The sequence below is a fragment of the Siphateles boraxobius genome, unplaced genomic scaffold, assembly GCF_051911475.1.
Source record: "Siphateles boraxobius isolate OS27281-9 unplaced genomic scaffold, OSU_SipBor_1 9, whole genome shotgun sequence".
Lineage (NCBI taxonomy): Eukaryota > Metazoa > Chordata > Actinopteri > Cypriniformes > Leuciscidae > Siphateles > Siphateles boraxobius.
Window position 1 is genome coordinate 17,425,942 of NW_027509219.1, and position 14,886 is coordinate 17,440,827.

At 35.4% G+C, this 14,886-nt stretch overlaps 1 protein-coding gene across 1 annotated transcript in view; it reads right to left on the reverse strand.

Moving 5' to 3' along the window:
- Nucleotides 1-384: 384 nt before the first annotated feature.
- Nucleotides 385-14,886, reverse strand: part of oxct1a (3-oxoacid CoA transferase 1a) — a 65,226-nt gene continuing 50,724 nt past the window's right edge. The window contains exons 15-17 of the mRNA XM_077222610.1: nucleotides 9,372-9,452; nucleotides 2,767-2,868; nucleotides 385-2,596 (exon numbers count right to left, since the gene is read on the reverse strand). Of these exons, the coding sequence (XP_077078725.1) occupies nucleotides 2,561-2,596; nucleotides 2,767-2,868; nucleotides 9,372-9,452 (219 nt within the window). The 3' untranslated portion in view covers nucleotides 385-2,560. The remainder of the gene's footprint in view (nucleotides 2,597-2,766; nucleotides 2,869-9,371; nucleotides 9,453-14,886) is intronic.

Here is a 14,886-nt window from a genome sequence, read left to right on the forward strand (position 1 = left end):
TAGACATTTTATTGTTTGTCATGCACTGTTGCAATAATGCAGTATGTTTTTACATAATAAAGAAAGTTGAAATTGCTTACCTTATTTTAAAGAGATTCAACTTGATTTTTTAAGTCAGTTTTAATATAATTTAAGTTGAAATGACTTCCCCTTTATTTAAAGCAGCACCATAACTTTCATTTAGTTAAGTGTAGTTATTCTTTAGTGTAGTTTTTTATTGGTTGTTTTGAAACTGGACAAAATTGGCTTTTCCTTCAGACCACTTGCATTAATGGATGTGAAATTTAACAAATAGTTGAGAAAATTGACATAAGAGAATACTTGATATTAAATATGACTCCTGTCCATATAATTTTCCCCATTGTACAAAAAAATCCTCACATCATCGTTTTTCTTTTTATTGCAGGACAAGAATGTCACAAACACAACATATACAGAGGATTTACACAGTATTCTCACTGTTACAGAAAAAAATTATCCAAAAAAAATATCTAGGAAATAACATCAAATAAAAAAAGTATTCTTTACTTTCTTTTTTCATTTTTGTTACATATTTTAGAATCTCAATACATTGTATCAGCTCAGTTAAAAATGGTATGATGTAATGATCTAAAATCTTTACACCATTAATTCGTCAGAGTATTATACTGTATGTGGATGTAATACTTTTGTATTCGATTACTCTAAAACAACTCACCAGTTTTTAAACACAGATTTGTTTTTAAACACAATATTCTTGATATTCCAAATAACAGATTTTGTGGAAATGTTAATCGTTGTCATACAACTAGGACAGCAATTCAAAGACAATAGACTATAACATTGGTGTTCAAGTTGCTGCTAGCTAGCCTACTTCCCTAAGCATCTAATGCAGTTACAGAATGGAAATAATCAACAACGTTGCAAAAGAACTCGACCGTGTAAATAAATAATCATTATTAGGCTTACTCTTAACTTATAACTTTCTTATTTCAAGTTGTTACAACAATTTCACGTGAAGTCTCCTGTGCGAAGGCAAGAGGGAAGAAGAGAAACACTGCTTTGCGGATAGGTGGAAGTTAACTTGCGTCATTGTGAGAAGAGCCTATTCTGCTTAACATCATTTGTGTACTTCTAAAGAAATTAAGTAATAACGTTAAAACAATATGAGGGTTTAACAATAAACTGCAGTGCATAAGCATAAAAAACACAAGATGTTTTTTTGCCCAGGTCATTAATAGACATTTATTGCTTATTTCAAATATGTACACACTGTGAACAGAACATTTAAAGGGGTCATATAATGCCATTTTTGTACAAGTTAATATGCATCTTTAGGGTCTAAATGAAAACTTTGTAATATACATTTATTAAAAATTATCATTAGTATTGTAAGAAAACACTAATTTTACAGCTCTGTTTTCAGCACGCCGTTTCAGTGCATATGCCTTTAATGATGTTCCTCTGTTCTGTGGGGCGTTTTGACACAACCGCACATGGAGTGTTGCCTTGACATCAGTTGAGGGTATATTTTGCAACAAGAATGGCAGCGGGAGTCTCTGAGGAAACATCTGTTCAACCATACCAATTTGAACTGGAGTCAGACCAGGAACAAGATGACGGCCCCGAAGAAGTTCGACAATTAAGCCTCGAACAGGACGTTTCTGAATGGTTGATTAATGTAATATCACTTCGATCAATTTTTGTAACTTATGTACTGGCAGGGTAACTTAGAGTAGTGAGATACAGACGCTATGTGTTTACTGATGTATAGGTTTAGTTCGTTGACAGATTGATGTTGAAAAACTTTTTTTTGGTATATGTAGGCTTGTCAGTGATGCGTAACGTTTTCTCAGTGTTAGGTACAACTGTCAGTGCTGAAACATTAACCATAACGCGTTGTTCATTATAAACGTGGGATTATGAATTATATTGAGAACGTCGTAACGTCACAGAGAAAAACCCCGGGTGGGTCTGTGTTGAAACGCTGATGTCAATGATCAATCGTGGGAGGGGCGTCCGATTTATTGACGTCACAAAATCGAACGGCTCAATTTGAGGCAGGGGAAAACATATAAGAAAACACTGGATGGATTGTTATCACTATATGATGGTTGTGTACAGGCACTGCCAAAACACATTTCAGTACAATCAACTTGTAAAAGTGCATGTACCATTATATGACCCCTTTAAGGCCTTAGATCTTTAAAGTTGAATTTATTGGCAAACTGGTTTTAATAATGAAATGCAAATGGATTGTTTTGTATGATTAAACGCAATACTTCTTGTTTAACCTATTGACAATATTCTATAGTTAATATTCTAACAAAACACTTGTTTTTACTAAATAAATTGATGTTAACAACCATTCAGGTTATTGCACATTCATGGACTTTATTTAAACAGATGAAGTTACTGTGATGGCTCGATGGCCTTTTTAAATATTTGTTTTGTATATGTTTCAGTGAAATTTCCAAGCATATCTTCAGTTGAAGACCTAAAAGTAGTTGAGATGGGGATTTTACAAGTGTTTGGTTTCCTTCAGCTATCCAAACTAAATTAAGCATTTTTCCCAAATGTGTTAAATTTGCTGCATTGTTTTCAAGTTAGGAGAGACCTGTTTGAAAAAAAAAAAAAAGAAGTCAAAGTTATGAACTTGTATTCTGGATGATGATTCATTTTAAAGCATTAAAGGGCTTTATTTGTTGTTAAATGTAATTTTGGGCTATGGTGCAAAGGTTTCAATTTTATGAACTGTTTGAGTAATTCATCAGTTGTGTCATTCACCTCAAAGTCTGTCCCTGTGCATTTCTTAATGTCAGCTGGTGTCAGACCTTCCCAAACCTCAATCAGGGTTAAACCTTTGTTCTTGTCCACATCGAATACCGCCTGGAGAAGAAAGGACAACAATGTGACCATGACAGAAGTGCCATCAAATGTGCAGTCATGTGTAAGTGAACTCTTCTGACCTTGAGGATGTGGTTAGACAGGGTAGAGAAATGCAATGTAGTGAGAGAAAAAAAAAATCCACAGAAAAGGCACTTTGTGATGTAATGAAATAAAAACATGTTTCTGTCTGGGAACACATTGAAAACCTGGGAATTTAAATCTGGAAATAGTTATGATGAAAAAAAGGAACAAGAAATATTTCCAACATTGCATTATTTCTTGGTCACTATTCAAATACAGTAAGTAATTTTGAGAACTCCTTCGTACAGATGGTCAGATAATCTTGCTTATATATATATATATATATATATATATATATAAAAATAAAAATAAAATAATAAAATATTAAAATCACAAAATTGCTACATACAAACAAGTTAACTAGTGGTCTTAGAGTTTTATTCCCGACTATATATTAAAAACATTTAAACTAAATAATTATTCAATTCAACCACTATCTTTATTACAGTATATCACATCCGCTGCAGATCTGTACTGAGATGAAATAGTGCTTTATTCATAATAATTCTGCGCTAATTTGTATTGTATAATCAGCATTGTTTATCTTTGGATCTTTCATTTAAAAAATGTGCAAAAATTGAACCTTTCGTTTAAGTAAAAGAATTGAATGTGGGGGAAAATCACATTATGAAATAAATCTTTTTCATAATGTGCATGTTTTTCTCCAAGCCATCACTGCCATCATTAATATAATAACAACACTTTATTGTCATAACAATGCAATACTAAATACACAATGTTGTTTGTAGAGGCATAAAAACACATTTGTCTGCGTCCCAATGACTTGCAAGAGGTCAAGGTCAACTTGCTGAAGACTGTTACTGAACCAAATCATGTATGTTTGCATGTTCAATGTGACCAAATCTAATGTTCCTGTAGTCTTATTACACCCTGTACCTGTGGAGCACAACCTGCCATGGGCAGCACGCTTGCTGTCGCTTCGCCTTGAGCCTGCTGTCTTTGTATCCTCTCTTCCACCTGAATGAGAGGCTAATTACTGGAGGATTTGCTTGGGTGTGTAACAATGCAGGCTATAACATTAATCTACCTGCCAGTGTCCCAGCTGTAAACTCTGTCAGTCCAAAAAAATGTTTCTCTCCTCAGAAATATTGTGCTGCATGCTTGTTTATTTTTTTCAACAATCAGGGGAGGGCAAATTGAACCGTCAAATATGGCAAGATGGATGGCGTAATCACATCACAGCTTGCCAGCAATGTTTCTATAAAAACTTCCATTGCTGGAGATATGCGTGCTGCTGAGATGACAAGTGGCAAATTGGCCCAGAAAGCCACTTTTAGATTAATATTCATTCTAGGAAACAATGTTTGCCCTGTATTAGTTACATTTCTAGGACAACACTTGAAAAGCATCTTAAAATAAAAATAAGTCCATTAACTAACATATGAATCACGTACGTTAAGTTTTATCATTGGCTCGAACAGTTGCTCTTTCTTTGTAATATTTTTGTGGGAGGTTCAAAAAGACATCTTAAAGTGTAAATTGCAGGTTAAATTTTTCACGAAGATAATGCAATGTGCTTACTAAACATAAAGATAAGAACCGCCTACCATTGTTTTGTATGTTTTTTATACCAAAATGCTGAATATAATAAGAAATGTTGATACGTTTTACAGTGGTTTTAAGCACGCCCCCTCCCTTCCACTAGGCTGGCGTGACGTCATAAAAGGGACTCCAAGCTTTTACTGTCTTTGCTCCAAGCCTAGAGTTACATTATATTGGAGACCTAGCTAGCAAAAATGGTTAACTATTGTGTTTGTGCGGGATGTACGAATACATCAAAAACGGGGGAGAGGCTCCACAAGTTCCCAAAGGACAAACGGCTGATTCTTGCCTGTAAGTGTTAGCTTACCCGAGGCAGAGCTTAGATCGGGCCCAAAAAATCAAGCCCGACCCTACCCGAGCCCGGCCCGACTCACATATTAACTGTAATTATGAGCCCGAGCCCGATTTAAACCAGACTATTTTTTAATACGTGGGTCAGTATTACTGACGTTCTCAACTACTTTCTATGTTACTTTCTCCGCCCGCAACATTTATGTTTAGTCCCGCTCCCACACGCAAAAAGACTTTTTTTTTCTGTACCTCCAAATACTTTACAGTTAGCCTACGTCGCCACCATACACATCAGCATAATGCTCCTGATAAATTATTTGTTATTAAAGCATTAACACACAAACCACTGTTATAACATAAAGCAAGCAGATACTGGGTGCATGGTTTGGCATGACTGAATGCGCGCAAAGTGCGCTCCCTTAATAATTCCTGAAAAGCTGACATTAGTTCATCGCGATCTCACACATCTCTGTTATTATCAATGAAGCTGACTGCACAATGAATCTTTCATAATATATACACTTTGTTTGTTATAATTAGAGGATTTGCCAGCATACAGAATTCAGCAGCATTGAACAAAAAATCCGTTTTGAGCGGTGAGTCGAGTCTATCTTAAATGCTTCTGATTGGCCATTGCGTTGAAGAAATCAACACATATGTCTGTGATTGGCTACATCGCTCAACGCTGCAAACATGTTATAAATAGAAACTCTGGCCTGTAAATCGTTTCTATTTTGTTTTAGTTGTTCTTGTTGCTTTTCTGCAACAGATGAATAAAAATGTATTAGTTTTTATGTTTTATTCATAGATATTTGTAGTTTGCAGGAGTCCCGCGAATCGTTTTATTCTCCCTCAACCCGCATACACAGAGTGAGTGCATTACCGCCCGCGCTCCCTCTTATGACGTCATCACCCAGTTACTGTAAAAAACATGCTACCTTTGAAGAAACCCCAATAAATGTTATTTTACGCATTTTAAGACAGAAATTTTTAAATATATATATATATATATATATTGAGCACTTTATTTACACATTAATTGGTTGTGGTGGTTAACCTGCAATTTACACTTTAACCCTCATGTTCTTCAGAGAGTGACTTTACAGTCTTTATGTTTGGGGACAACAGTAATTTTGAAATGAAGGGTACAATGGGGTTAAAGGCTCCACTGGGTAAAAGTCTCCTTTGATTATATTTTACTCTAAACCACTAGACGGCACAAAAACCTGCAAAAGCACTTTCCAAAACATCCTCTTTTCAAGATGCACGTGGAAATGATCTGATCCTTCACTAAAAAAAAAAAATTTTAATGCTTGTTCAAATTGCTTAATTAAAATGAGCTTAAGCAACACAATTGCTTTACATTTTGTCCTAACTTAATTTGATTGTGTTCAATCTGCTTAAATATATGTAAAATTTGAATTTAATTAATCTGTTTGTGTTAGATTACATGAATGATTTGTGTTGCATTAACTGAAACTGGGCGGTGCTTGTTAGTCCCCAGCATGCTTTGCATATGGCTGAATTAAGAGAGAATAAATGTTGAAATTAGGTGTTGTTATGTGTGTTTTTGAGAAAATGAGAAAAGGGGAAAACTTGATAGTGTGTACTTGTGTTTAATGTTTAATGTTCCATTAGAAGTATTAGAACCATTTAAACTAAAGTGAGTTACCATTGTGGAGAAGAGTGTATCATTTCCTTAGCTCGTGGACTGATTCAACTATGTTTAACTGTTTTAGCTGAAGGAGCATGCAACTCTTGGCATTTAAGTTGCTAATAAGTGCTATTGCTAGCTAATAACTAGCTATAGTCTATTAATACAATTATGTGACACTAAAAGAAATGAAATCTTATTGGATGAATGTATAGGCTATATGAATTTGAATACCTGAATTATGTCAGGGAGCCTTTTGAAATTCACTTGAGTCACTTAAAATGACTTCATTCCATGATGTTGAAGATAGATGAACAAATTGGTTATTTAACTTAATTGATTCATGTGGGACCAATGTGCACTATTAAATCATGTAAATCCAACACACTTTTTTTTCAGTGTTGACGCGATCGCAGGCAAAGTTGATTCTGTGCTAATTTGATCTAATATCTAATGTTTTTTAAAAATGTTGTATATTTAAGTAGCAAACGAGATTCATGTCTTCTTAAGGATTTTCAGTTTTGTTCAAAGTAATTTAATAACAGAAGAATATGTAAAAGTATGGTATTTGGAGTAAATATATTTGGTATTTGGTGCCGTTGGGGCGAAAGGCACAATAATTAACATGATAATGCTGACTTTTCCATTTCAGATAGTAAATATATTATATATATATATATATATATATATATATATAAATTTTATTTTTATTTTTTTATTTTTTCTGCAGTCATACACTATGGGAACAGTGAAAAAAACATTTTTCTTAAGGTGTGCTTTTAGCCCCGTTGTACCCTACTTCTTATTTTCCCTTTAAATTATTTTAAGCAATCATGTTAATTAATAAAAAATAAACATTGCATTTACAGCATTTATCTTAATGTTCAATTCTGCATATACAAATACATTTTTAATGTATTGTTTTAATATTTCAATTAGTCAATGTATCGTGAATACATTTTAATTAACATTCACAATGAACAGTAATATATTTAAATTACCATCAACAAACATTTCCTTGTTAGGTCATTATATCAAAGAAAGCATGCTTTTTCACTATTTTACTATTATTCAGAAAATTATTTATTCAGAAGAACAATAATATTGTTTCTGCAGAAAAATATACATAACCTTTCAAAATCTTGAGGTCTGTAAGATTTTTTTGAAAGAAATTAATACTTTAATTCCGCAAGGATGCATTTAATTAAAATATTTCAAATAAATATTCATTTGAACTCTCTATTAGTCAAAGAACCATTTAAAAATCACAGCACAATGGTTTTCAACACTGATAATGATAAGAAATGTTTCTTGAGCACCAAAGCAGCATATTGTAATGATTTCTGAAGGATCATGTGACACTGAAGACTTTGCCAGCTTTGCCATCACAAGAATGTGTTATATTTTAAAATGTATATATATATATATATATATATATATATATATATATATATATATATATATATATATTCATGATATTACTGTTTTTTTTACTGTATTTTCTTTATCAAACAAATACATCCTTGGTGAATATGAGAATTTTTTTCAAAAACAAATGTTTTTTGAACGTTTTTTTTTGTGTTATTCAACAAAAATTAACCAACAACAGGGTGTTAATTACCAAATGAAGATGATAACTAAATAAGTAATATGATAACTAAACTATATGATAACTAAAATAAACAACTATATTACAGTTGTTGTATAGAACAGCCATCAGAAAATGCTAACATGTGCAAATTAATTTGTAACATCCGAGACACCAAACAGACAAAATATAACATTTTGTTATTATGATACTTGGTGGCTATTTCTAATCTTATGGAACTGATTACAAAGAACTGATTATAATTTCAACTTGATAACATTCTTCTGTTATCAGTTCTTTGTAATCAGTCCTAATAAGATTAGAAAAAGCCACCAAGTATCAAGCAGACACTTCATGTTTCTTGAGCTACTACAATGGCCTTGGGGTCTCGTAGAACACGAAGGTTAAACATCCGAGCGGATTTTATTATTACCAGAGCTGAAGCTCAGCTTGTTAGGCTGACAGACAGGGGCTGTGTTAAACAGCAGGGTGGCATGACAAACACAGGCTGAATAGAAGGTGGTGGCAGTGTAGCTGGAGAGCTCTAACCTTTATAAATGTTGACAGAATCCTTTCATTGGAAACCACGTTGTGTGATTGTTACAAAAGCAAACGCTGGCAAAGCATATAAAGAGGGAGTAGGGGACAGAGAGAAGGCTCAAAGGTGAGGAAGGCAGGTAAGACTGCTGTTCTACAGTTCAGTGATAACACTGGTGAGACGAGAGGCCGGCTCAACTAGTGGCAGCAGCAGTCCATAAAAACCAGCAGCTCTGAGCAGCTGAGATAGCCTATAAACAGCTGTATCATTCAAGAGCCCCTGAACCATCTCCTAAGGCTTTTTTGATGAGATGAGAGGACAACAAATCCTTACTCTCCACAATCATGCTGGGATTTTCCCAGCTCTCCGATCCTTTGCCATGTGGCAGGGCTGATAATATTATTAAGTAACATTCACATTAAAGAGGTCTGTGTTTGAAAAAAATATGTCGATGTGTAATGTCGCTCTGATCAGGAGATTTGATTAGGGTTGGTCCGATAATTAGATTTCCATTTTCTACTGCCTATGTGCAGTGTCATAACAATTGGTCATGTCCCTTTATGTCTTTGCACATGCGTTAAGAGAAAAGAGCAAAGCCATTTTCAAAGCTTTTCACTGTGGTGACTGAAGTTTAATTCCGAGGCTGATTTGGTATATTGATGAAGTGATAAGCAGCTGAATAGATGACATTTATTCTGTACCAGAAGAGACTGGTGTGTGCTGTTGATTAAAGCAGTCTCCTAATGCTAAAAGGGTAAAAACAATGAAACTTTTATATCAAAACCCACCTTTTCTGTGATTATACGATCCACACACTGTTTTCCGGTCAGAGGCAGATTGCATTTCTCCATGATCTTGTGTTCATCACCCTACGAAATACATCAAATAACAAAACATAGACTATAAAATATACTGTAGAATAAATAAAATAATAAAATGTCTTTCAATCCATATAAATAAATAAACATATAAAATAGGGCTGTCAGTAGATAATTTTAACAACCTTTTGTGCAATTAATGAATCATGATATTAAGCATACACCATTTATCTTGTTTAACACGTTAATTTTTTCATAATTTGCTATATCCATCACAGTAAACCAGGTGATTCTCACAAAACTGTATTTTCTGATTTCTTTTTTTAAGGAAATTTTAGGTCTTTCCAAAATGACAGCAAATATATACCTACAGTTCACGGATCCATTTAGAATTACTAAACGCAACAACATACTCATGACAAATCAAAACATTATTTTGAATGTGTGTGGAAAAAACGTGAATGTATTTAAACGTGTTTGTGCAAAAATACTATGTGCGATCACTGCGTCAAGAGTGCACGTACGAGGTTTGTTTGTACATCCACATAACGGACTTACTGTAAAGGGGCGGTCACACTGCACTTTTCGTTCCACTGACTTCCATTCAAACGCATGTGTAAATAGTGAGTATACATTACGCTAAATTATGCTAATGATGCAATTTCCCATGCTTCAGTAATTTATTTGCGCTTAACTATTTTGATGATTTTGAATTAAATCGCATGCGTTAACTTTGACAGCCCTAATATTAATACATAATAATGAGGACTGTCGATCTCCAGGGTCAGCTAAAATTCAAGATTTAAGAATCCACTGCCTTTCAGTTCATTAAATGGAATTGTCAAGATAGATAAGATGTCACGTTTTAGTAATTTAGTAATATAATAGTAGAAAAATTCTATGATAATATGCCTTTTCTACTAAAAACAAATAAATTAACAAGTTAATTTACACTACATTCCATTTTGATTATACATTTGAATTTCAATTCTGCATGGTCGATTTTGGATTTAGATTTAGGAATTAAAAGTAAAAAAAGGAATTCTCAATTGAATCCTGAAATTAAATTCATCCTCCACTCGCTAGCTGTTCATCATCAACTGTAATGGATACACTGGCCCTGCCGACTCCATGTTCTTTTGGATCAGGAGATAATAATTAGATAGCTGATGGTGGTTAATTCTACTCATGTCCAGAGAGCTCATCCCAACAGGGGCAGGCATCTGGCCCTGTTAGCCTTCCCACAGGGCAGCCACTGCCAGCATGAACAAAGGAAGGGCAGCATGTGAACAGCAGCCATATCTTTCTATGCCCATCCCTCTTGTCTTTCACTCCATCTCTGCCTGCGCCAATGCGATCTGAGTGGTGTGAAGGGAATTATTACACCACCGTCATAAACAAGACTATTAGCGACCCATGAACAAATTTAAGCACATTTCACAGATGGGAACACTGAACTCTGACAGATTATTGAGCAACGGTGTCATTTATGTTCAGTAGGGTGTTTTGATGATGGACATAGCAAAGCATCCAAATCTAAGTTTGAATGTTTTTTTTTTCCCAGTGCATACCACTAATTGAATTAAAACAAACGGCATGAAGATTTCATTTGAGGCAGCTTCTTTACAGCATGTGAGTTGAATTGAAAAACTGCAATTGCACTGGTTATACTACTAAAGCTGTACCTAAAGAACTGTTTAACGGAATAGTAAAGAGCACCCTCGCGTCGTTCCAAACCGCATGCTGTCAAAGGTTTTTGAAGAATCTTTACAGAGCTCATTTCATTCAATCACAGTTCATAAGGCTGTCAAGCTACAAAAAAGGCACCATAAAAGCAGTCGAAAATGTAGTCCATGTGACTCATGCAGTATATTACAAATCTTCTAAACCCATACAAAGCTATTGAAAGGCTTCAAAAAAACTGAAATATAAAGCATGACACCATGTCTACACCAGACACCACAGTTACCATGCTACAACAGCTAGAGGTTGTCTACACTAGATGCAAAAAGCGACCATTGCAAATCCATTTGTTCTTCGTGTCAGAAGTAGCGCAATCACTTTAAGTACGTCTGAAATCGTAATGGGCTTTATTTGCTTTTGTCGCATTGCACCGCTCGCGTCTGGTGACAAGGTGTAAGCCAATTTTACGATACTTTCATGATGCTTTCTTGTAGGGATGCACCAATATTAAAACTGTGGTCGACACCTTTAAACCTATAATTATTTTCTTTTCATGGCCAAAAATGTATAAATTACCAATATTAATATTTTATAGTATTTTATCTAAATACATTAAAAACAATTTTTTTAGATGTTATTTATACTTAGTGCAAACAGAGGCAGATACAATTTATACCTCAGTGTATTGTAACAACAGTGTGCAATAATAACAGCATATTCAATGAAAATTATAATATTTATTAAAATCATAAATGGATGCTGAATTATTGGGACATTACTTGTCCTTGTCCCTCTTCCCCTCCCCTACCCATAACCCTACCGGTTAAACACTTTATTCCCACTATTATATACCGGTTAGGCACTTTATTTCCACTTTTTGTTTTATTTAAAATGAATGCCTCTTCGAACTGATATGCGATGGAAAAAGGCAGATTCGAACTTTGGTCAGTCGTGACTAGCGCCAACCACCGGATTTCTTTTCTAATTTTGTCTAGCTCAATCAGACAATGGTGGGTGGAGTTAGTGTATACAGGTCCCTCTCAAAAAATTAGCATATTGTGATAAAATTCATTATTTTCCATAATGTAATGATAAAAATGTAACTTTCATATATTTTAGATTCATTGCACACCAACTGAAATATTTAAGGTCTTTTATTGTTTTAATACTGATGATTTTGGCATACAGCTCATGAAAACCCAAAATTCCTATCTCAAAAAATTAGCATATTTCATCCGACCAATAAAATAAGTGTTTTTAATACAAAAAAAGTCAACCTTCAAATAATTATGTTCAGTTATGCACTCAATACTTGGTCGGGAATCCTTTTGCAGAAATGACTGCTTCAATGCGGCGTGGCATGGTGGCAATCAGCCTGTGGCACTGCTGAGGTGTTATGGAGGCCCAGGATGCTTCGATAGCGGCCTTAAAGGGTTGGTTCACCCAAAAATGAAAATGATGTCATTAATGACTCACCCTCATGTTGCTCCAAGCCCGTAAGACCTCCGTTCATCTTCAGAACAGTTTAAGATATTTTAGATTTAGTCCGAGAGCTTTCTGTCCCTCCATTGAAAATGTATGAACGGTATACTGTCCTTGTCCAGAAAGGAAATAAAGACATCATCAAAGTAGTCCATGTGACATCAGTGGGTTAGTTAGAATGTTTTGAAGCATCGGAAATACATTTTTGTCCAAAAATAACAAAAACTAGGACTTTATTCAGCATTGTATTGTCTTCCGGATCTGTTGTGGATCCGCGTTCAGTGACGCTGCTGATGTAAGACGCTGCTGACGTGTGTCCGGTGCGCCCGAGCTTCGTTTACAGTCTGAGGGAGACGCACGCTGGAAACAAAACAATCTTCACAAACATGTCTAAGGATTTCCACACAGAGGAAGACTTGCATTTTTTTGCCCAGACATATTTATTTGAACCCGAATACACGTACGCACCAGATACACGTCAGCAGAACTAACCCTTTAAGCTCATCCAGAGGGTTGGGTCTTGCGTCTCTCAACTTTCTCTTCACAATATCCCACAGATTCTCTATGGGGTTCAGGTCAGAAGAGTTGGCAGGCCAATTGAGCACAGTAATACCATGGTCAGTAAACCATTTACCAGTGGTTTTGGCACTGGGAGCAGGTGCCAGGTCGTGCTGAAAAATGAAATCTTCACCTCCATAAAGCTTTTCAGCAGATGGAAGCATGAAGTGCTCCAAAATCTCCTGATAGCTAGCTGCATTGAGCCTGCCCTTGATAAAACACAGTGGACCAACACCAGCAGCTGACATGGCACCCCAGACCATCACTGACTGTGGGTACTGGACACTGGACTTCAGGCATTTTGGCATTTCCTTCTCCCCAGTCTTCCTCCAGACTCTGGCACCTTGATTTCCGAATGACATGCAAAATTTGCTTTCATCCGAAAAAAGTACCTTGGACCACTGAGCAACAGTCCAGTGCTGCTTCTCTGTAGCCCAGGTCAGGCGCTTCTGCCGCTGTTTCTGGTTCAAAAGTGGCTTGACCTGGGGAATGCGGCACCTGTAGCCCATTTCCTGCACACGCCTGTGCACGGTGGCTCTGGATGTTTCCACTCCAGACTCAGTCCACTGCTTCCGCAGGTCCCCCAAGGTCTGGAATCGGTCCTTCTCCACAATCTTCCTCAGGGTCCGGTCACCTCTTCTCGTTGTGCAGCGTTTTTTGCCACACTTTTTCCTTCCCACAGACTTCCCACTGAGGTGCCTTGATACAGCAGTCTGGGAACAGCCTATTTGTTCAGAAATTTCTTTCTGTGTCTTACCCTCTTGCTTGAGGGTGTCAATGATGGCCTTATGGACAGCAGTCAGGTCGGCAGTCTTACCCATGATTGCGGATTTGAGTAATGAAACAGGCTGGGAGTTTTTAAAAGCCTCAGGAATCTTATGCAGGTGTTTAGAGTTAATTCGTTGATTCAGATGATTAGGTTAATAGCTCGTTTAGAGACCCTTTTCATGATATGCTAATTTTTTGAGATAGGAATTTTGGGTTTTCATGAGCTGTATGCCAAAATCATCAGTATTAAAACAATAAAAGACCTGGAATATTTCAGTTGGTGTGCAATGAATCTAAAATATATGAAAGTTTAATTTTTATCATTAAATTATGGAAAATAATGAACTTTATCACAATATGCTAATTTTTTGAGAAGGACCTGTATACCTTTTGCCAACAACAAGGGCTATTTATTTGCACTTGATGTAAATAGACACTCAGAAAAATAAAACCCTAAAAAATAAAATCTATTACTTTAAATGCTAAAGGTGAATTTTAGGCATTATAACATTATGAATTATATGCAGTATGAAAAATGGATATTCATTTTTTTAATTTGATAAAGATTATGGTGTATTGTGTAAAACATTGTTTAAAGATTAACTTTAAGTGAGACTTAATCTAAACGTAAAAACAGAGGAAATGAGAATGCAAATATCCAATATCTTAAGTCTCTAAATCAGGCAATAACCAATAAGGTTACCGATGTCTAGTCATCCCTAGTTTGTCTGTTTGTTTGTTTTTGTGCTGTTTGGAGCCCCTGGTAACTATAAACTGTAGGGCAAAAAATGTAATTTTGTGAGTAAATAATGATAGAATATTAATTTTTGGGTAACTATCAGGTTGCAAATTGGTTGGCATATACCATTGACACTGTCTGCACAGCTGAAAGCTTCTCAGAATAATGACGCCTCTCCAACTGTCTGCTTAGGGAAAAGAGATTCTGTCACTCACGGGAAATAATGATGCCCTTCTCACAGGGAATACGTGCCAT